General features: G+C 36.2%; 1 protein-coding gene and 1 pseudogene across 2 annotated transcripts; one reads left to right on the forward strand and one right to left on the reverse strand.

The window, feature by feature from the left end:
- Positions 1 to 785: 785 nt before the first annotated feature.
- Positions 786 to 4663, reverse strand: LOC306856618 (DEP domain-containing mTOR-interacting protein-like; annotated as a pseudogene). The gene is made up of 9 exons: positions 4617 to 4663; positions 4190 to 4347; positions 3905 to 4028; positions 2983 to 3147; positions 2569 to 2785; positions 1345 to 1447; positions 1143 to 1213; positions 976 to 1059; positions 786 to 910 (listed from the first exon to the last, which is right to left on the reverse strand). The product of its transcript is annotated as a DEP domain-containing mTOR-interacting protein-like (transcript).
- A 3161-nt stretch (positions 4664 to 7824) lies between these two features.
- On the forward strand, positions 7825 to 9612 carry LOC306856828 (transcription factor MafB-like). The gene has a single exon (XM_079396314.1). It carries the CDS (start codon positions 8034 to 8036, stop codon positions 8970 to 8972), a length of 939 nt encoding a protein of 312 aa, XP_079252440.1. The 5' UTR covers positions 7825 to 8033; the 3' UTR covers positions 8973 to 9612.
- Positions 9613 to 23612: the final 14000 nt, after the last annotated feature.

Genomic DNA, 23612 nt, shown 5'->3' on the forward strand with positions numbered 1-23612 from the left:
TCTGGGAAATCTTTAGCAATAAATCTATGGCTAAGAAACCCACTACAGTTATTGAGCTATGGAAGAGAGTGGAAGAAGATGATCACACCAACGCAGTGTGAGAAACTAGCCATATCCTGTGGCCTATAATTCCTACTAATTTTTGACAGGTGTAATCTTCCAAAATGTTAGGTGTAACGTTCTTTTGTGCTCTAGTGGTTACGGTTCTCTAATTTTCATCACTTGTCCACATAATTGATTATTATTGAAATGCCTTGGTTATTTTGTCAAACGTGTTAGTATAACAGTGTTATACTCTACCCACAGCTAATATTCCTTCACATTTTGAGGGATGAAGATTAACACTATTTCAGAAAAAAAAACAAGTATTTATAGATTCTCTAATTTTGATCTCCACTGTACATATTCAAGATTAAGGCACCAAACTTAATTTAAAGCTGATATGAAACTAAAATTCACCTAATCTATTTTCTAAACGCATGTTATTGATCTTATTATGAATGTTTATGCTATGGATGACCACTAATTTAAATATGGGGGGACATGTCCCTCTAAATTGTGTATAGTGCTCACACCCCTTCTCATCCAGAACCAAAAGACATCATGCAGACATCAAGATCAGTATGATCATTGCTAATGTTTCTATTTTAAACCTAAATTTATATTTTTTAATTATGTTATGTTAACATACCAGATGTAAATGGTATATGGAGAAAAAATATTGCACATCCTTCACCTACTATGCTATATATATTTATTACAAATGTATTTAATTACACCAGTAATTAACCCAGTGGTTCCATGACCTCCAAAGTAACAACACGGGGTCCAGTCATCACCAGCTTGGAAAGAGTACGATAATCCAGGTGAAGCACACAACTGGCGAACCTGAGCAAAAAAAGAAGACCAGCTGATGATGGATTCTAAATTTTTATTGCGTAAGCAGCTGTGTTTGTGTTTACGTGTTATGATCACCTTAATTCCTGCTGCCGCAGCCTGAACATAACAAGGTGATTTTCCGTTTACTACAAAGCCCCAGCCTAGGGCATCACAGAGGATCTTTAATTATAAAACTCACATAAACAAACTATAGTTCAATGTTCTGTTCATGGCCAGCTAAGTGTGATGTATGCAAGACTTACTGTAAGAACTCTTTTTACATGAGGAGCACCTGGAGATAACAGCTCCTCACAGGTTATATGTCTTTTCAGCACTGTAGAAAATAATAATACACACGCGTTTTATGATCAGGATTTGAAAACTGATAGAATACTTTGTTTCTTGGGAATTAAACAGCTGTGCCTGTAATAGATTTTCAAAAACATGCAAATGCTCTCCTATAACCTGATGTGGGATTGCATTGCACTGCAACGGCAGCGGTAAGAGGAGCAGTGAACTATGCTGCTGGTGGGTCAAACTTCCACATCGTCCATCCAAAGTAGGTTAACTAATTATAAATTTGAAAAGTGTATACACATTTAGAAGTTTATACATTGATCTACAATGCCGTTTGAAACTTCAGCATGATTTATGCTCTTATGCTCACCAAGGCTGCATTTATTCAATAGAATATACGATAAAACAGTAATATTGTGAAATATTAGCACAATTTAAAATAACTGTTTTCTATTTGAATATATTTTGAAATATAATTTATTCCTGTGATAGACAGCTGAATTCTCAGCAGCCATTATTCCAGTTTTTTTCCTTTAGAAATGATTCTAATTTTGCTGTGATTGGGTACTCAAGTAATATTTCTTATAATTATCATTGTCGAAAACAATTGTGCTGCTTAATTTCCTTTATGACAATTTTTTTTACTTGATTTCCTTTATGACACTTTTCCTTCATCTCTGTTGAATGATTTTTTTATTCTTTTTTTAACTGTAACTCTTTTTTTAACAATTCTCAGAAATCATGTTTTTTCATTGTGCATTCCAATGAACCTCAATCAAACTGCAGTTGGGTTATTTTGACTAGGTTAAAAAATAACTTTAAAAAAAAAACAGTTTACTAACACAGTAAAACACAATAAAAACATAACATAATAAAAAACATGATGAACATTTAAAAAAACGGAGTTATCTCTTTTTGCAAATAACCTCTTCATATACTGACCCCATTAAATTATTTTAGTAATTACAAATATATATCAGTAATTTGCTCAAATGGTTTTGTTGGCCTAATGGGTAGACTTGTATTAGATTTTGTCATGTGTCAGGGGGTCCATGAGTAGTTTGGGGTTATGAAAAGGAGCCTTAAGTGTAAAATAAAATAATGAGAAACCCTAGGTTATGGAGCTGCTTTGCTGACACAAAGGTTGCAGGTTACATGTATGGGTGTCCACGAAAATGGAGAGTTACTGAGCTCATTATGCCGTGATATCCCAGCTGTGCCCTTGAGCAAGGCACTTAACTTCATATTGCTTTCATTACTCCAGAGGGGCTGACCAGGCAATTAGCTGTGCTGAAACTCCCTCTGGTTAAATTGGGCCATTTGCCTAAGCACCACCTCTGAAGCTCTAACGCTCCATATCAAAGCACTGACATATATTTGCAGTATTTGTACTGATTTTACTACCAGATAAGAAGTCACTGTTGCCTTCAGGTGGGGGGGTTTTGTGTAAAGGGACTGTCAGCCCGGTCTTCTTGGCTTTGGTGTGTTGGACATTCAACCTCTTCATTCTCTGTCTCATGCAACAGTTCAGAAAGACAGCGCCAGCGGCGAAAGTTAATGCAGAATTGATACAGCAGCCCGCTGTCAAAGAAGTGGTGCTTCAGAGAGACTGCAGAGTGAAATGAAGAGTGGACTGTTTCAGCAAGGCAAAGTATGAAGAGCGAAATCACTGCAGATATAACAATTCTTCAAGAGGTCATCGCTCTGTGCGCAGGTATGTTGCATTAGATTAATTTAACAGGATTTAGACCTGGTTAATGGCGAAATAAAACACACACTGCCATAGGAGATAGTCACTGTTCTTACCATGCTGAATGATACCATGCTCTAGTAGGGCTTTGCAGAGATCTAGTCCTTGCCGTCGACTCTCTATTTCACCGTTCTGTAGCAGCCAATCAATTAACATGTAACCTGTAAGCTACTCCCTTTTCCTGTCTCAGCTGTAAGATGGAGTCTTTGCTGGTAATCAGACTGTAAAAAGCAACAGATGAATCAGATGAAAATCTTGTCTGAAAGAGACTAATAATGAAAATACTTCTGCAACATTTATTAATGTAGATTATTGTTAATTACTACGTTTATAAGTATACTACCATTCAAATGTTTGGGGTTAGTAAAAATCGTGTATGTTTTTGAAAGACGTCTCTTTGGCTGCATTAATTAAAACAATATCAAACAGTAATATTGTGAAATATTATTACAGTTTACAAAATAACTTTTACATATTTTAAAATGTAATTTATTGATCGCTATGATGATTTAGTGCTCAAGAGATATTTATAATTAGCAATATCAAAAAACAGTTTTACTGCTTAATAGTTTTGTGGAAACCACAATACCTTTTTTCAGAGTTCTTTGACAAATAGAAAGTTCAAAATAACAGCATTTGTTTAAAAAAAGAAATCTTATGTAACATTACAAATGTATTTACTCTCACTTTTGATCAATTGAATGCACCCTCGCTTAACAAAAGTCAGTGTTAATTCCTTTAAAAAATGTACTGATCCTAGTCTGTTGAATGGTGTATATAGCAGGCTTAAGGCCATTGTGGAAAGTAGCTTAAAGACCCTTATAACAAAATACACTTGGTGGCACTGGTATAATATATAGTAGACAAATATTATGTCATAACAATCAAATTATCAATGCAATTAAAACTTAAGTAGCCTACCAAATTAACATTTACAATTTTTTTTTTTTTTACACTTCCTATAAGAAAATGTCTTACTGTTCACACAGCCTCTGTCCACGCATGAAGATCTTCACCTCTATGTTGAAAGGAAATGTGCCATCATCCTTTCTAAATCTGTACAAGTATTTGGCGTCTTTAAACACTGGCCACTTATCACACACTATAAAGATGAAAAGATGGGAAAGTATACAATCGGTTTTCTCAAACATTAAGAATCAAATAAATGGGTCCTAATATGAGTCAACAGAGAAGGAAAACAGACATGACCTTGTTGTATCACAAGCTTTTGTTATTTAGTGTACACAGTAAATAATATTGTACCGTGATGAATGATATTATGGTCCATGAGCTGGACAGCAGACAAATTTAGCCTAGTTAATATAGCGTACCTTAGCTGTTCTCCGGCAATCATTACCTCAGCCTTTTGGTGTCTTGTCATGATTGTACTTTGAATGTTTCCTAGTAGCTCCATGAATGTTCTGTCAAGTCTCTACCTATGTGCACTTGTTTCCTTCTCTTTATTGATGCTTTTGTGTTTTCTAAATATTCAGCGGACCGAGGCACCAGTTCTTCAATACTGTGAATGTTGTGTATAGGCTTATATTACGACTATCCTTGTTCCAAAAACTTTAAACATTGTTCCTGGTTCTGGGTGATTTTACAGCCAAAACTTTACTGACAACACATTTAAAGGCAGTTGCACTGATGCTGACTTAACTGTTCATCTTTAGATGTAAAAATTACCTACCGTATCGGAAATGAGAAAACATCAGCAGCTTCACATGATGGCCACATGGTGTCAGTAACAGAGTTAACAGAAAACATACACTGTCAAACCTCATGAGATTTCGGAGGATCTTAGACTGAGATAATCACTTAGATTTGGACTCGGGTCCAAATACCATTTGAACTTATATTAAAATGACCTCCGTTCAGAGATAGATATTTTAACCTTTTTTTCAGTTTCACTTATCTTACATTACAATTACAATGTCTTGGTACAGTTACGTGGTCTTGTTTCTGAGAATGTTTGCTGAGGGAAAGAAGTAATCTATATAGGCCTGTATATAATATACAGTTCCTTGCGAAAGTATTCATACCCCTTCATTTATTTCACGTTGTGTTATGTTGCTGCCTTAAGCTAAACTGCTTTAAATTACTTTTTTTCCACGTAAATCTATACTCCATACACCATAATGGTAACCCTCGCTTAACAAAAGTCAGTGTTAATTCCTTTAAAAAATGTACTGATCCCAGACTATTGAATGGTGTGTATATATATATATATATAGTCGGAAGTCGTGGCCTAATGGTTAGAGAGTCGGACTAGTAATCGAAAGGTTGCGAGTTCGAGCCCCCGGCCGGCAGGAATTGTAGGTGGGGGGAGGGAATGTCCAGCGCTCTCTCCACCCTCAATACCACGACTGAGGTGCCCTTGAGCAAGGCACCGAACCCCCAATTGCTCCCCGGGCGCTGCAGCATGGCTGCCCACTGCTCCGGGTGTGTGTTCACGGTGTGTGTGTGTGTGTGTGTGTGTGTGGATTTGTTCACTACTCACTGCTGTGTGTGTGCACTTGGATGGGTTAAACGCAGAGCACCAATTTCGAGTATGGGTCACCATACTTGACAATACGTCACGACTTTACTTTACTTTACTTTATATAGCAGGCTTAAGGCCTTTGGGGAAAGTAGCTTAAAGACCCCTAGACAACAAAATACACTTGGTGGCACTGGTATAATATATAGTAGACAAATATTATGTCATAATAATAAAATTATCAATGCAATTAAAACTAATGGTAAAGCAAAAAAACAGGTTTTTAATTTATTAAAAATAAAAATCTTAAATGATTCCATTGCGTAAGTATTCCTACTCTTATCTGGGACAGATTGAAATTTAACTCAGGAGCATTTATATTGCTTGTAGGTGTTACTAGACTTTGAGTGAAGCTAACCTGTGGCAAATTCAATTGAATGAGTATGATTTGGAAAGGCACACACGTCTTAATAAAAGGACCAACAGCTGATAATGCATATCAGAGCAAAAACCAAGCCCTGGTGTCAAAAGAACTGCCTGTAGAGCTCAGAAACAGGTTTGCGTCAAGCCACACATCTGGGGAAGAATTCAGAAAAAAATTCTTAGAGTGGTCACTCTAGTTGAGCTCCATGATCGTATATGCAGATAGGAGAAACCTACAGAAGGACAAACACCACTGCAACACTCCATCGATCTGGGCTTTATGGCGGTGTGGCAAGACTCAATCCTCTCTTCAGTGTAGACGCATAAAAACACACTTAGAATTTGCAAAAATGCACCTAAAGGACCCTCAGACGTTGAGAAATAATATTATTTGGTCTGATGAACCTCAATTCCAAGCATAATGTTTGAAGGAAACCAGACACTGCTCATCACATGCACAATACCATCCCAAAAGTAAAGTGTGCTGGTAGCAGCCTCATGCTGTGGGACTGTTTTTCAGCAGCAGGGACTGAGGGACTCATCAGAGTAGAAGAAAAGCTCAATGCACCAAAATATTGAGATAGCCTTAATGAAAACCCAGTCCAAAGCATTCAGAACCTCAGACTGGGCAGAAGGTTCAACTTCCAACAGGACAATGACCCTAAGCACACAGCAAGAGTGGCTTATAGACAACTCTGTGAATGTCCCAGTCACAGCCTGAGCTTGAACCCAATCAAATATTTCTGGAGAAACCTGAAAATGTGTGTCTGCCCCCATCCAACCTGACAGAGCTTGAGAGGTAAAGAGGTGAGGAGAAGAATAGTAGATAATTGCCAAATGCTGATGAGCAAAGCTTGTCACATCAAAAAAAAAGGCTGTAAAGGTACTTCAGATAAATATTTAGTTAAGGGTATGAATACTTATGCCATGTACTTATTTCAGTTTTTTTATTTTATTTTTATAAGTTGTGACAATTCTGTTTTTGCTTTGTCAATATGGTGTATGGAGTGTAGACTGATATAGAAAAAATTATTTAAAGCAGTTAACATAAGGCAGCAACATAACAAAACGTGAAAAAAAATGAAGGGGTATGAAAACTTTCGCAAGGCACTGTGTACATATATATATATATATATATTGTGTGTGTGTGTGTGTGTGTGTGTGCACGTAGCCTATTGTATATGTAAATTTAGCTGGGTGACTCGCACAAAACATGTCAAGGTCATATTTTTCCACAGAATTATCTTTTTTTTTTCTTCACATAATTCTTAGATATGTACATTTTTCTAACTATTTATTTTATTTTTGTTATCTGTTATGTGCATTATAATTCTTTGTTGTATTTATGTTATTTAGTTAATTACTTAGCCTAATGCTTATAGTTATTTAGTTACTGCCTTAATTTTAGTGTCATGTGCTACCCTGAAGGTCTTGTGTGGATGACACTGTGCTCTGACTTTATTATTGTTGGTCAAAGTTGCTAGAGAGGCCAACTTTAAGTGATCATGTGGCCTTACGTTGAACCACCTGTGAGTATCAGTGCATTTTACAATGGCATTCAGGTTTGAATTGCTCAGATTTATTATGGCAATTAGGGAAAGTGACATATCACAAAAGTGCATCCCCGAATGTTACTGTCATGCTGTACAATATGCCCTGGCTATATTGTAATAGTAGCGTGTTCGTCTTTAGTTTATGGACTGCTTATTTAAAAAAACAAAAAAAGAAATAGCATAAAAGCCTAATGAGAATCAAAATCAACCCCGACAAACTGAAAATAAAAAGTGTGGTAATTAGATTTTTATTTTATAAAACCTTTTATTAATAGGTTCCCTTATCGTTAGACTATACAAAATCCAACTTTTTCTTTTGATTTGGAGTAAACGTAACTTGGCCGTCTTTTGGTGAGAGTGACAGCTGCATTAGGAAAGAGGGCGTGGCCTCGCTGCGCGGCTGCTTTTAAAGCTGCGTGATTTACTTTCTTTTCAACACAGCTACATCCTGCGCTGACCTCCGAGAGACCATCTGAAACTAAAAAGCGACTTGCAAACTTTCTGTCGGCTAAGGCGTTTAGGAGGGTGGCTAAAAGAGCTGTCTTGACTTCCGGCTCGATTTTATAAGTGGCAGAACCGTGTTTTCGGAACATTAATGCAACTTAAACCGTAGTAACAAGTTGTTCACTTCATCGAAACATCAGCGGAAATCATGACAGCGGAGCAGCATCAGCTGAATTTGGACTACGGTGATTTTGACATGAGGTTTGATGTGAAAAAGGAGGCTGCAGCTTTGGGACCGGACCGCTCATTTATCCAGCAGTGCGGTGTACACGTGCCAGGCTCTGTGTCCAGCACACCCATGAGCACCCCATGCAGCTCCGTGCCTTCCTCCCCGAGCTTCAGCCCAAGCGGACAGAGGAGCGGAGCTGAAGATCTCTACTGGAGCCTGAGCACGGGGGCTTATCCGCAGCACGCAGATCCCCACTGCCTTGAACTGACACCCGAGGATGTCCGGGAAGCCTTAAGTGACAATCTCATGCATGCACACCCGTCTCAGCTCCACCAGGCAGATATGGAGCATGGATACAGGAGCATCGGTCAGTTCCACGCACCAAACATGCATCAGTACCATCAGCAGCAGTACACCGACCTCGGCCCCAATCCCGACTTCGCGCACGGCAAAAGCGTGGATCAGTTAATACAGCATCTCGACTGTGCACCAACTCAAGGCGCGACGCACCTGAAGTCGCATAATATCCACCAGCAGACGCACCACAGACGCGGCGAGCGCGCGGAGAGCCGCTTCTCCGACCAGCAGCTGGTGTCCATGTCTGTGCGCGAGCTCAACCGACACCTCCGCGGCATGGGCAAGGACGATATTATCCAGCTGAAGCAGAAACGCCGTACCTTGAAAAACCGCGGGTACGCTCAGTCGTGTCGGCACAAACGCGTTCAGCAGAAACACCTGCTGGAGAACGAGAAGACGAGCCTCGCGACGCAGGTGGAGCAGCTGAAGCACGAGCTCAATAGGCTGGTGCGCGAAAGGGACGCGTATAAACTCAAATGCGAGAGGCTAGTTGTCGGAATGAACTGCCAGAGTAATGGACCCTCTTGTGAAAATGCCTCATCGGCCAAATTTTTGCGATAGTTCTGCACATATATAATGTTGCTAAAGTTTCTCTTTAATAATATTAAAAAACACGATTGTTTGCTGGTCTGATCAGCTGAAACATGCCTAAAAGCACTGTAAAAAGTGATAAGTTGACTTAACTTAAAAAAAATTGAGGAAACCCCTTGCCTTAAAATGATCAAGTAAATAATAATTAAAAAATGTTAAGTGAACCTGACAATTTACTTAACTTATTTTTTAAAATTATTATTTACTTGATCATTTTAAGGCAAAGGGGTTCCTCAATTTTTTTAAGTTAGGCCTAAGTCAACTTATCACTTTTTACAGTGTAGGTGTTTTTGTCAGCAGAGGAGAAAGTTTTAATTCTGTTATTTGGTATTTTATATTTTCACAACTTTATCTCTGACATGTCAAGCTGGTTTTGATAATGTATCTTTTATCTTGTAGTTTTCACAACGGTCTCCGCTGGTCATCTCAGCTATGCAAATGAAATTTGACCTTTTTTGGCAATAGATGCATTGCATTGGTATTTTTGTTTGTTTGAACATTTTCTATATCTTTAATTTGTTTCATTAATCAGTTGTAATATTTGTTCCTTGAAACTCTTCTGAAGAGTAGACGATTGTGATTTGCATTTCATTGTTACCTCCAGAATAAATTTTTGAAGAAAAAAAACATTTGTTCCCTTATTTTTCTTACACTTCCCCAGAATGCAATTCAAACATTTTTTTTGCATGAAACGTACGTAGCACAGATGTTTTATATGTAACCCATCAACAGACTGACTTGAAACACACACAAAACATAATGAGAACATAAAAAACAGTACACAGGTATGTCTACTCGCAGCAACCTTTGACCTTGCTTAACGGCTGTTTCCTGAGACAACTGTGTTTCTAATGACTCGAGAGACTCAGAGAAGAGCTGCACAACACTGATTGTACTAAGGTGGAAATAAGTTTTGCCCTCTCCTTAAGAGGAAAGCAAAGGCCATCCATCTGAGCTGTTTTTTATATCTCTTTAAAGTAATTGTTGTACTACGAACTCCAGTAACATTGAAGGTTTTGCTGGAAAGACCAGCCCATTTTGACAAACTTTACGAGCAAGATGAGTAATCTACACTCGAAACCACAGTGTTGGAACATTTGCACTTTGGTAATGAATCGAAAATGATTTCAATATGCAAACTTAAAGTCATAAAGGAAGCTAAAATAAGTAAAAGAGTAGTGCTGATACACTTTCACAACAGTGACATGAATATAGATCTTCAAACACTGGTTGTTTTTGTTTTACACAACTCTCCTTTTCTCGGGATCCAAACAACGTGTGGCAAAACAGCCTTTAACCCTCGACCTTGTTGTCAACTGCTCCTTAACAGTTAGCGCAAGACTGACCTCCTTGTAATGACGTGCCACCTGTGCAATACAGGGTCACAGGTGCAAAAGCAGTTTTTCACTAACAGCTTTCTCATCCCAAAGTTAGCTTGTCATTCGTGAGAAGGATTTTTATGAAAGCATTGTATGGTCTGATCAATAAAAATTGGACTAATGTGCCATAAGACTTTAGAGATAAGCTCATTATTGGCATTCATTCAAGTGGTTCCGTACGATATCTGTAGATTTTTTCACAGAAGGCTACTGATTATTTCTCGGGTTCTGTTTGACTCTATACAAATGCATGTATTTTTTAAAATGTAGATAATCATTTGTGTCATTTAAGTGGTGTTTGTTTTGTTTTGTGCTGTTCTTGTAGTGAGAGAAACTCGGTGTACAGTGTTTTATCACAGGAAAGCAGTGCTGTTGTAATAGTCTGTAACAGCCTCTCCTTACGCGTGAGATATTGTGGCCGTTCCCTCCTTCCCCCACTCTGCCTTTGCCCGAGGGGGAGGGGGCCATTGAGTCAGCACTCTGCCCAAGGTGTCTGCTGCTCTGTGGCATCAGAGGGTCACTGAAACCAGAAAGACTGAGGCAGGAAGAGACCACTAACAAGCAAAAGCGCAAACATAGTTGGTATTAGACTAACAGAGGCTTTCAAATTCTGGTTGTAAAACGTTAGTTATGATTCTGTAGCTGGGTTTAAAGGATTTATTGTACACACAAATGAATATTTAGTATTAATTTGTCAACTTGCCACATTGTTCAGCAACTGCAAGTTATATTTAAGTTTAAGAACTATAATTTGGCAGAAAAATTATGATCATTTATAAATTTATAATTTATTAAGAATTTAATTTATTATTGTACTGTTTTGTTACAGCCATCTAACAAAATAAATACAATTATATTTATTTATTTTAAATCTAATATACACTTTATTACATGTAATATCTTTACAATTGTTTATATTATTTATAATATAATACATTAATTTTAATGTTTTAGAATTTTACATAATATAGGCTACATTTTATAATTTTATATTATTAATAGTATAAAACAATAACATAATATTAAATATAATGAAAAATACTAGCTATATTTAAATGGACATTGCTTTTTAAAAAACTCTATAATTTATATGATTTCATTTTATTTATAATTGTATAAATGTATTGTATTTAGAATTTTAATATAATACGTTATATTTATTATGTTCGTAAATGTAATGTTTGTTTTGTTTTAATGTTTAAATTTGAATTTACAAGTAATAAGCGCATACAATTAGAATTTCATATTATGATATATATTATGATTGATAATATTAAATTACAATAGTGATTATATTGAATACTGTTTAATAACACTGATTAATTAAATTAAAGTGACAATTAAATTTGCACCATTTAGAATATTTAAATTTGAACACATTTTGCATTTATATAATTTATTTCATTTTCATATCATTTTATTATAATTGTAAATTATATTGATTTCATTTATAATTTTAATATACATTATTTGTATAATTGTAATATACATTTATAATTTATTTATAATTGTATAATTATTCAAATCATGCATTTAGTAAAATGTATCAATTATATAAAAGCAAGATCTGTTTTGTGCCGTGTAGAACATTTAGAATTTTACCATTTAAATTTTTTTGTATATACAATGGCTGTCTGTAATTATGGTATAAAAACAAGAGCAAGTTAAGTTCAGTTAGACCACTAAATAGTCTCTTTCCAAACATTGAGTCAAAAGTGCCTGATCTCTCAAGCAGAACTTAGCTGGTCAGAACTGGTCTGTTCCTGCTTTCTGGCTGTTTTGGAGTGTGGATAATACCAATGTCCTCTATCTCTCTCACCCTTCACGTGAACAGCAGCAGCCGTGTGGCAGTGAGGATGGATGGGGATGTATGGGGCTTCCTCTTTCACTTCCTAAATAGGGGTCTGGTCAAGTGACTTTGTTCGAGAGTGAGGGGAGATGAAGTGAAGGAATGCAATGCGGCGGTGGGGTTGGTGGTTTCCGCTCAGGATGTCCACTTGTTTCGGCGTTTGGAGTCATGACAGCTAGAGGGGTTGTGATTCATTCTGATTTACGGTTTCACAAATCAGTGAATAGTCTTGGTTTTGTAAGTTCTGGACTAATTTTGCTATGTAGTGACAGTAATGTGGTGCAACAATCTAATGCATAGCCAAACTTGTAGATTAAAGGGAAAATTTATCCCAAAATAAAAATTCTATTATGCTCACCTCATGATCATTCCAAACCTGTCAAAAAGTAAGTCATACATGTTTGAAATAACATAAGGGAGAGTAAATGATGACAGAATTTTTCATTTTTAGGAACCATCACAATATTTCAAGTTTTTTACTGCATACTTACAAATAAGTTTCACAAAAGTGGAAGCTTAGGTGCTTAAGAACTTTGCAAACAAGTCTCTTGTGCATTTTTTAGAAGAAAACCTCAGCTAAGCAAATGCTTGTTGGTCTCTTGTGCGTCAGAACTGATGACAGCACTTCATGAGCACACAACATACACATGACCCACTGAGGAGAATTCAGGCTTCCTCCCACACTGTCACTTCCTTCTCCCTCCCAGACCTCTGCCACTGAGACACTTGCCTTTTAGCCTGGCTAAAGTACAGGATTAAACCGGCCGTAAAAACTCTGTGGGTCACGCATTTGTCGAAGCCTCATGTGCTCTCTTTTATTTTTAACACCACAAACTTAAAGGCTGAACATTTCATGAGCACTGAGTTGACAAAAAGGGCACAATCGTAAGTCTGGAGCCGCAAAGGCTGCATCCTGAATATTTCACCCAGCCACCTCGGGATACAAGGATACACTCGTAAAAATATAGTTCTTTATTGGCATTAATGGTTCCATGAAGAACGTTTTTATAGTGGAAAACGTTTTTAAAATGTTCTACACAAAGAAAATAATGTTTTGCTTTGCTTTGCTTTGCTTTGCTTTGCTTTGTTTTGTTTTGTTTCTTTGGAGAGCCTAAAATGGTTCGCTGAAAACCCCTTTTTGCAACTTTATTTTTAAGAGTGTACGGTAAGAGAGCATGTACATCTGAATAAGATTAATTTCTAAACCTGGAAACAAACTAGACGCTAAAAGTAAAGGTATCAATGTACAGTTTTACATCTGTCTTAACAGTTAAGATTACCCAATCAGCTAAAAAACAAAAAGTGTCATGTTCAATGGAATTAAAGATGAATGTTTTTCACTGAACACAGAATTTCACCATGCTTTCATATTAATATAGTTCATACGTAGGAGACAACAATTCATAGTGTAATGGAGTAAATGACAGTGGTTCCTCATATGCAACATAGCAAACGGGTTGATATGCGTCTAAAAGATATAGCAGCAATCTTCTCTAATGTATTGTTTAAAACTGCACACATCTCAAGTGTGCACTCCAGAATGTCATAAATGTTTCTAAAAATGTTAAATGAATAAATCATAAATGTTTTATGATCTCCCAACAAAATGTGAAATTGGACAGGGATGAGAGAAAGTAATTCATGCTGTGACCCATATTTTACTATAATTGATTATTCATTTTAATTTGAGTTAGTTTTGGTAATTCTATTTTTGTTTATTTTTAATTTTTTTGTCTGTATAGCTTTTATCAAGTTTTAGTTTTAGTAAATTTAGTACCTCAACTTAAATAAATGAGAAATGTTGCATTTGTAAACAGCTGAAATAAAATAAGTTTAGATTTTTCATATTTTATCTTATTTCAGGTAATGTTTATTTTATTTCAAGTGATGAATTTTAATATCCCTGCAAATAATCATCTCAATCTTTGTCCTTTTGTGTCCTTAATATCAAGGATGACATAATATCAAAGTCTTAGTAAAGAAAGGATCAGACAAAGTGTTCGTTTTGAAGAGGACATAACATTTCACGCCTCCAGCTGGTGTTTTACCGCTCGTGTTTGTCTCTGCTGCTCATGAAAGCAGCTCGTTTAGCGTAAAAAGACCATGATGGCAAAAGAACATGGGGGACAGAGAAGATGAGCTTTCCCACAGGTGGCAAATAGGGATCAGGCTTCAAAAGGTGTTATCAGGCCTTGCCATCTCATGTCGAGCTCGCTTGTCAGCACTTTCTCTACTAAGGGCATTTGACACTCTCACACTTATGTGCATCAACAGAATGAGGAAGTAATGTGTTAAATTGAGGTGACATTTCACAACAGCAACTGTACCACAAACATTTATCTGCATTGTTGTTTCTCGTAACGAGGCTGCACTTATTTTGTAATAGATACCACAATACACACAATCAAATAATCAAACAAATATGATTTTGTAGATGGGTTTTTCTTCAACTACAGGCTAATTTCGTTTCTGTTTTGTTATATGAAGGTCATGTGTTCCCTTGGAAACACTCTTTTTTTTTTTTTTTTTTTTTACCATGCCTTTAATAATTTTGCTACTTTCTAAATACCTATTATGTATATATATTTAAATTATGATAATCTAAACAATTAGTAAAATTACTTAACAGCCTAAAAATACTTTCTAATTTATTCTAAATTAATTTCTATGACAACCAACACTTTTGGCACTTTTTTCAGCATTTAGTGTACTTGGTCAGTAATAAGCAGGCTTGCGATGATATATGTGACGCTGGAGCACAAAACCAGTCTTAAGTCGCTGGTGTATATTTGTAGCAATAACCCAAAAGACATTGTATGGGTCAAAATTATTGATTTTTCTTTCATGCCAAAAATCATTAGGATATTATGTAAAGATCATGTTCCATGAAGATATTTTGTAGATTTCCTACCGTAAATATATCACTTTCATTTTTGATTAGTAATATGCATTCCTAAGAATTTAATTTGGACAACCTTTTTTTTTTTTTTTTTTTTTTTTTTGCACCCTCAGATTCCAGATTTTCAAATAGTCATATCTCAGCCCAATATTATCCTATCCTAACACACCATGCATCAATGGAAAGATTATTTATTCAGCTTTCGTGTGATGTTTTGGAAAATTGACCCTTATGACTGGTGTTGTGGTCCAGGGTCACACATAATCTGAAACAAAAAGGAAAAATCAAGGCCAATCTAATGAGAATCATGATAATTTCAATGAATTTATTTTGTTAGTGCAGAAAATCTGATATAATTTAATATTATTTAATTGTTTAATGTCATTTCCACCACAGGATGCTTTCAAACACAATGCATATACTACTGTTCAAACGTTTGTGGTCTATAAGATTTTTTCTGATGTTTTTAATGGAAATACAGGAAACCAGAATTATTGTGTTCGTATATATTTTAAGATGTAATTTATTTCTGTGGTGGCAAAGCTGAATTTTTCAGCAGTCATTCCTCCAATCTTCAGTGTCCTTCAGAAATCGTTGTAATGTTATTGAATGGTGTTGAAAACAGTCGCTGCTTTATACTTTTGTGGACACTGATACATTTTTTCAGAATGTTTTGATGAGTTCAAAAGAACAGCATTTATTTGAAATCAAAATTATTTTGTAACAGTCTAAAAGTCTTTACTGTGACTTTTGGAAAAGCCAAAAGGTGCCAATCATACAGAGTGTTCCTCCTCTTAAATTCTCCCTTGTTCTCTGACCTTGTTTTCATGCCTGGTGGAAAGGTGAAGAAACCCACCTTCCCACAGGAGTCAAGTGAGAGTGTTGAATTTGGCATAAAATGACAAGCCGTTGTATCTGTTTATCCATCAGCAACTCATCTGTCTGTCCAAACCAAAAGGCCGGTTGTACAATACTATGAGCTTTTGAAATCTATCGGCATGGAAATTCTTAAAGATGACATGCACTCATAGCACTTCGTATTTATGGCCAGCCAGTGAAAACCTCTGTAAAAAGGGACTATGTCTGTGCGTGAGTGTGAATACAGACACCATGGTGAAAAAGCAGACCCTTTTAATTGTAACTGCTGGTAGTTTTATTATCAAATTCATGCAAATATCCATCTCACTGCATGTGCAGTGTAAACAAGCAATTAGTGCTTGGAGACAGAGAAAGAAACACAAGTATGGGAAAAGATCCACTCTGTCACCTCCACAACAAACTGTGATACTAAGAACAGTAGCGTGCCACTCCCTGCTGTCAAGCCACCATAAAGAAGAAGTGTATAAATACAGCCGATAAACAAAGCACTGAGTCTGCAGAAAGTCTTTTTGTGGTGTGAGAAAACTGCATGTTTGTCAGTCACAGGATTAGGACTGTCTGTGATGTCTGTTGCTGTATACATAATAACTCGTCCTGATGATCTGACAGAAATCAAATTAGCTACTTCAAAAATACACCGATACACAGCTTTGCTATAACGATTTTATCTAAGCGTTCATAATGAGTCATTAATCATTACAATAGTACTTGGTGTTGGCCAACAGGATGTTCCATGGAATTAATGTGTAATTCAGCACAAGACTTTCAAGGGTTATGTATTGGTAATATGTAGGCCTATTCAATTTAAGTAAACGGCAATATACTTTTGGTTGTTCGCTATATTGCATAACAGACCAGAATAAAACACCCAAGACTATTTTTTTTTATTACTTTTTAATGTAGTGAGACAAGATCTTTTTTTTTTTTTTTTTTTTAATTAATGTTCATTTTAAATTCACTTAATATTCAAACAGTCTTTTGAAACAATCAACCACTTTGCCATTATTGATAAGAAGAAACCTATTAGCAGATTCATTATTGTATTATATTGTTACTTTACATAACTTTCATATGATATAGTAGGTGAAGGATGTGCAATATTTATAATTTAATATAGACATACAGCAGAAAAAGTAAGCTACATTTATAACTAAATGAACACTGAAACAATTGATGATAAGAATCCGATGTTGTCATTATTTAGTATTGTTTACCTTTTATTATTGTTAGTGCATTGTGTACCTAAAATAGTTTTCTATTCTATTCTAACTTAGAATAGATTAGATAATTCTTTATTTGCTTATGTCATTTTAAATATATCATTTTTAAAAACATTTATTTTAGTGTTTTTGCTTTTTCACAGAACAAACTGAACAACGACAACAAAGAAAATAAAAAAGATAATTACAATAATAAAATAAATTAAAATCTAATAACCCATGACAGAGCAACAGAACATTGAGGGACAAATGCATACAAAGACAAATTATAATTTAACTGGTTCGGTAATGCATAAACAGGATACAAATTCGTAAATGTTGTAGAGTGACTAGTCAAATACAGGTCCTTTTCAAAAAATTAGCATATTGTGATTAAGTTAATTATTTTCTGTAATGTACTGATAAACATTAGACTTTCATATATTTTAGATTCATTACAACACAACTGAAGTAGTTCAAGCCTTTTATTGTTTTAATATTGATGATTTTGGCATACAGCTCATGAAAACCCAAAATTCCTATCTCAAAAAATTAGCATATTTCATCCGACCAATAAAAGAAAAGTGTTTTTAATACAAAAAAAGTCAACCTTCAAATAATTATGTTCAGTTATGCACTCAGGTCGGGAATCCTTTAGCAGAAATGACTGCTTCAATGCGGCGTGGCATGGAGGCAATCAGCCTGTGGCACTGCTGAGGTGTTATGGAGGCCCAGGATGCTTCGATAGCGGCCTTAAGCTCATCCAGAGTGTTGGGTCTTGCGTCTCTCAACTTTCTCTTCACAATATCCCACAGATTCTCTATGGGGTTCAGGTCAGGAGAGTTGGCAGGCCAATTGAGCACAGTAATACCATGGTCAGTAAACCATTTACCAGTGGTTTTGGCACTGTGAGCAGGTGCCAGGTCGTGCTGAAAAATGAAATCTTCATCTCCATAAAGCTTTTCAGCAGATGGAAGCATGAAGTGCTCCAAAATCTCCTGATAGCTAGCTGCATTGACCCTGCCCTTGATAAAACACAGTGGACCAACACCAGCAGCTGACATGGCACCCCAGACCATCACTGACTGTGGGTACTTGACACTGGACTTCAGGCATTTTGGCATTTCCCTCTCCCCAGTCTTCCTCCAGACTCTGGCACCTTGATTTCCGAATGACATGCAAAATTTGCTTTCATCCGAAAAAAGTACTTTGGACCACTGAGCAACAGTCCAGTGCTGCTTCTCTGTTCAAAAGTGGCTTGACCTGGGGAATGCGGCACCTGTAGCCCATTTCCTGCACACGCCTGTACACGGTGGCTCTGGATGTTTCTACTCCAGACTCAGTCCACTGCTTCCGCAGGTCCCCCAAGGTCTGGAATCGGTCCTTCTCCACAATCTTCCTCAGGGTCTGGTCACCTCTTCTCGTTGTGCTGCGTTTTCTGCCACACTTTTTCCTTCCTACAGACTTCCCACTGAGGTGCCTTGATACAGCACTCTGGGAACAGCCTATTCGTTCAGAAATTTCTTTCTGTGTCTTACCCTCTTGCTTGAGGGTGTCAATGATGGCCTTCTGGACAGCAGTCAGGTCGGCAGTCTTACCCATGATTGCGGTTTTGAGTAATGAACCAGGCTGGGAGTTTTTAAAAGCCTCAGGAATCTTTTGCAGGTGTTTAGAGTTAATTAGTTGATTCAGATGATTAGGTTAATAGCTCGTTTAGAGAACCTTTTCATGATATCCTAATTTTTTGAGATAGGAATTTTGGGTTTTCATGAGCTGTATGCCAAAATCATCAATATTAAAACAATAAAAGGCTTGAACTACTTCAGTTGTGTTGTAATGAATCTAAAATATATGAAAGTCTAATGTTTATCAGTACATTACAGAAAATAATGAACTTTATCACAATATGCTAATTTTTTGAGAAGGACCTGTATATCATTTTTTAAGGAGGGCCAAATATTTATACAGACATATAGCAGAAATGGTGATCTCCATTGCTTTCTGTGTGTAATATTACTTTTCAGATGTCCTCTGCAGTCGACTCAATCAATTAAATCAAAGTTGTGCTGATCTTGCAGGACAAGCTAAGTTTCCCTTCCCCTTCCATCCCAACACCAGTGGTCCTCCAGACATATGCGTCTAAACATATCACCGCCGGTGAATGTAACATGATTAACAAACATGCAATGCAACCCCTTGGGCTGTTGGAAGGTGAGTAAATGTTTAGCAATGCACAGTTGCCTTCTGTAATCAAAAAGAATCTGGTGTGAGATTTGAAACTGATTGCCACAATAAAAACATAAATATTAGAAAAGTTAGTTGCAAAAGGTCAGACAGAATAAAAAGCCATTCTGCCTCTGGCTGTATAATAATGTTAACTTTACATAACTTTTTTTTTTTTTTTTTTACATAATTATGAAACCGTAAGTAAATAATCATTAAGGATCACTGATCTTGGTAATCCTATTTGTTTTGTTTTTTTGTAAAAATATTTAATTATTAAAACGACATATTTGAGAAGCAAAATTAGATAGGACAAAAATAAAATATGTATTGATTTAACATGAGACAAGATCATTTTTATGCTTAATGAAAGAAGAAAATGCATTCATTGAAATTTCATTGAAAATACATTCTCTGAATACAATTAATATAGTCATCTTGAGTCAACGAGACTTTCCTTTCTCGGTAATGTCATAGTACTTCCATTTCATTGTCAACTTGCTTTGTTTCATTTCCAGTCTCTTTGCAGTTTGTCAGGTTGTCATTATTCTTGACCTCATTTGGCCCACAGCTCAATTTGGCCGATCATTTAAAAGCCTTTAGCAGACACGGGAGCAGCTAATAGATTACATCACAAAATCCATATGAAATCAATTTTCATGAATCAATAAGTAAATGGAGAGTCTGTGAAACGGACCCCAAGACGGTACTGGTCAATATCCAAGAGTACATGTTATTTAACAGCTAGCCAAGCACCAGCAACTACTTTCCGAAGGAGTAGAAATGCGATGAGCATACAATGATTTGAATTTAAGAGTGAATATTTGTGTCAGCTGTTAATGCTGGATGCTTTAGAAAGGCTTTAACAGCTCCTAGGATCCGCTGTAACTTCACACTCTGTCGTAAACTGATGAGGCAGATGGAAAGAGAGCGGGTAGAGCAGGCACAGCGGATGGTTAAACCGTGAGAGGGTTTGCGGTGTATCTGAGCCGGGAGATGGGTTGAGATAAAGACTGAGGCAGCAGGAAATGTTGGATGAGGGTGAGTGAGAGAAGCAGAAAGGGGCCTTATCTGTTTTAAACAGCGCTCTCCTCTCAGGCATCTCTTTAACCACATGCAATCAGATTTTTCAATCTTGAAAAGAAAAAAAGAATAAAAATAGTGAATTACCTTAATCTTTTTTTTTTTTTTTTATTTTTTTTTTTTTTTACTTGTGGTTATGAACATTATAACGGTCTAAAAGGCAATTAGTGCTCCAATAATGTGGCTGTGGAATTCAGTATTTAACTTTCATTAATGTTAATGCTATATTTGCTGTATTTATTAAGGGATGCTTGGATACTAAAATTTTGGCTGATACAACAGGCCGAGAATTATTTTCATATTATGGTAGATAACCCATGAATGGCTCATATTACAATCATTTTTTGTGTAAATAAAAAAAAAATAAAACAAACTAAAATCAATCATTTGAAATGTTGCAAGTGATTTATAGCATCACACATTAAAAATGGATATGCATTTAAATATTCAATGCAGATTTGATACAGATTACATTGAACAAATGTTAATAAATTATTAGTGTTGTAAAGTTTTCCATTTAAGTTCAGTAGATGATGGAAAGAATCATCTAAATGTAAAATTTGTAAATGTAAATGTACAAAAAGTGATCTAAGTGTAAAAACGGCATGCAAAAAAGGTACATTGTGCATTATCCCCTTCTAACTTTTCCTCCTATTTCTAGCCAAGGAACTCTGCATTGTTTCTGCATTACAAAGACAAAAGTGCAAAACAGATGAGCTGGCCTGAACACAGAACTGCACCTGTCACCTTCCCCAAGCCACACGCTCAGCCCACACAGCAAAGACCACAGGACACAAAGACTGCTTTCACCTGAGACCTACCGTGGCTTCTATTAATAGCACAGTTCGGCAGTGGTGCTGACACACTCATCTAGAAGTGGTGGTGGTTACCTTCACTGACAGCAGTTACAATAATGTGGCTTGTATTACTCATGTGCTGAGAGAGTGTGAACCAAGGTCATGAAGCTAAAGCACTGACAAATAGCTCTCATATTATTTATCTCTGCTCTTTTTGGTCAAAGGAACAGTCTGAAATCAAGCCGCAAGCTCTAAATGTACTAGAGGAAGATACGAAACAAAGGGCAAGAACATATCACACTGGGGAGCGAGCAGAAAAGTTTACACACGCCATCAACTCGAACATGCTGCGCTCCGCTGGATCCACAGGGATTGAAAACAACCGTGTGTCATCATCATTTGAAGGCCGAAAATAGGAGCGGGGGCGTTAAAACTGAAATCTCTCCCGAAAACTACAAAAGAGTCGGCCGAGCTGTTTTGGCACGCGTCATCACATCGTTTTCCCCTGACTTGTATTTTCATGTCATTGTTTTGTATCCTCAGGCCAAAAACCCTCCTCCAGATGGTGACTGTTCTAGTCTCCTCATGATGGAAAGTCAGATGTTTACCAGAGCCAGGTGAGGGGCTAGAAGAGCTGACGAGGGCAGTCGGGTAACAAAAAGCCTCCACCTGCAAGTCCAGTTTAATTGGCATGACACATACCTGTGTTAGGGATGGATATACACCCACGTGTTGCCAAATGTGGCCCATTTCCCTTTTAAAATGGTAAGACAACTTGCCAATAGCATACAACACTTTCTACACTTGTCTTGAGTAAAGTTTTTCCACAAAGCAAAAATCTTGCAATGAGTTGCTTGCATCCGTTTCTGTAGGCATTTCCATTCATGCTCAGTACACAGTTGTTGAGATCTTAAAGTGACAGTTTAGACAAAAATAATTTACTCATCCCCAAACCTGTTTTTGGTCCATACAATAAAAGTCGGCTGGTTTAGTGTTGTATAAACTTTCATTTTACATATTCTTCAAATTCTTCAAAATATCTTCTGTTCCACAGAATTAAAAAAAATATATATTTTCTTTTTGTCATTTTCTAGTACAAATATCAGAACATTCAAAATGCATTTACTTGAGAATAAAAATAATTTTTTATATATATAATCAGAATAAGATAAAGTCTGATTTTCTGATTGTTTTTATGAAATGTATCAAAATGATGCAGGTTTATGCTTAAAAGAGAAAAATACCTGCCAGTAGGCAGAAAGAAAATGAAAAATGGTCTTGTTTTCCATTTGAATTAAGTTTATTTTTCTTGCCCCATTAAATTAAGAAGGAACTTTGAATGCCATTTTAATGTATGGAAGATCATTATTGCTTGTGTAATTTATAGATTCCCCTCATTCCTCTTAGTTACTGAATTATGGACCTACTTGTTTGGGTTTATGTAGAGAAATTAAACATGATTAAACATGAATTGTATCTTTAGTAGCAATGACTGCTTTTGAAAAACCACAAGCAGGTTTCATTACTCAAGAGGAGTGTTTAAAGCTGTGATCATTGGACAGTCATTGAGCTGTACCTGAGGGGGAGGCTCATGAAAACAAGATAAATAATTAACCTGTTGTTCTGTTTAATCAAGCTATTAATAGTAAAGCTCAGGGGTGGCTTTTGAACGTATAAAAATTCAAGATAGTAAACAGCATCTGAATGGTAATTTGTTTTGAGTGATAATTAAGGCCTTCGTTGCCTGAATTTTATATTGAATATATTTTTTGTAATGTAATTTTTAAAAGGCACTTTTACGTGTTAAAATGTCATTACAGTTCACATAAACAACCCATGTGGATTTTACAGCAGACAACACATGACTAAGAGAGTCATTTGGCAGTATTTTGACACTTAGGCCATGAGTCGGTATGCATAAGTCTTCAAAATGATCCAGAAATCAATAAGGCACTGATCCTATAAAAAAGCTTTAAAAAGTGTGGGAAAAGCATAAATATAAAGTACCATTCAAAGGCTGAGGTCAGTAAGATTCTTTGTTTTTGGAAGAAAAGTTTTACGAAGAGTCTAAAGCTGCAAATATTTGATCAAAAATACAGTTAAAACAGTAATACTGTGATATTATTTTATTTAGAATTTTTTTCAAACTTTTCATGTTTTAATATATTTTACGTTTTACTTTTTTCTGTAATAGGAAAACTCAAATGTTTTTTCAGCGACCGTTATTCCAATCCTTGATGCTGTGTATGAAGTGTGGAAAGTTATTGTTCAGGGTTCTTGAATGAATGGAAAATTCATGGTA

This window comes from Barbus barbus (assembly GCF_936440315.1).
Source record: "Barbus barbus genome assembly, chromosome: 37".
NCBI classification, from domain to species: Eukaryota; Metazoa; Chordata; class Actinopteri; order Cypriniformes; family Cyprinidae; genus Barbus; species Barbus barbus.

What these genes read in the sequence shown, in the direction of transcription:
- LOC306856828 (XM_079396314.1), top strand. Translation starts at nt 8,034, where the DNA reads ATGACAGCGGAGCAGCATCAGCTGAATTTGGACTACGGTGATTTTGAC.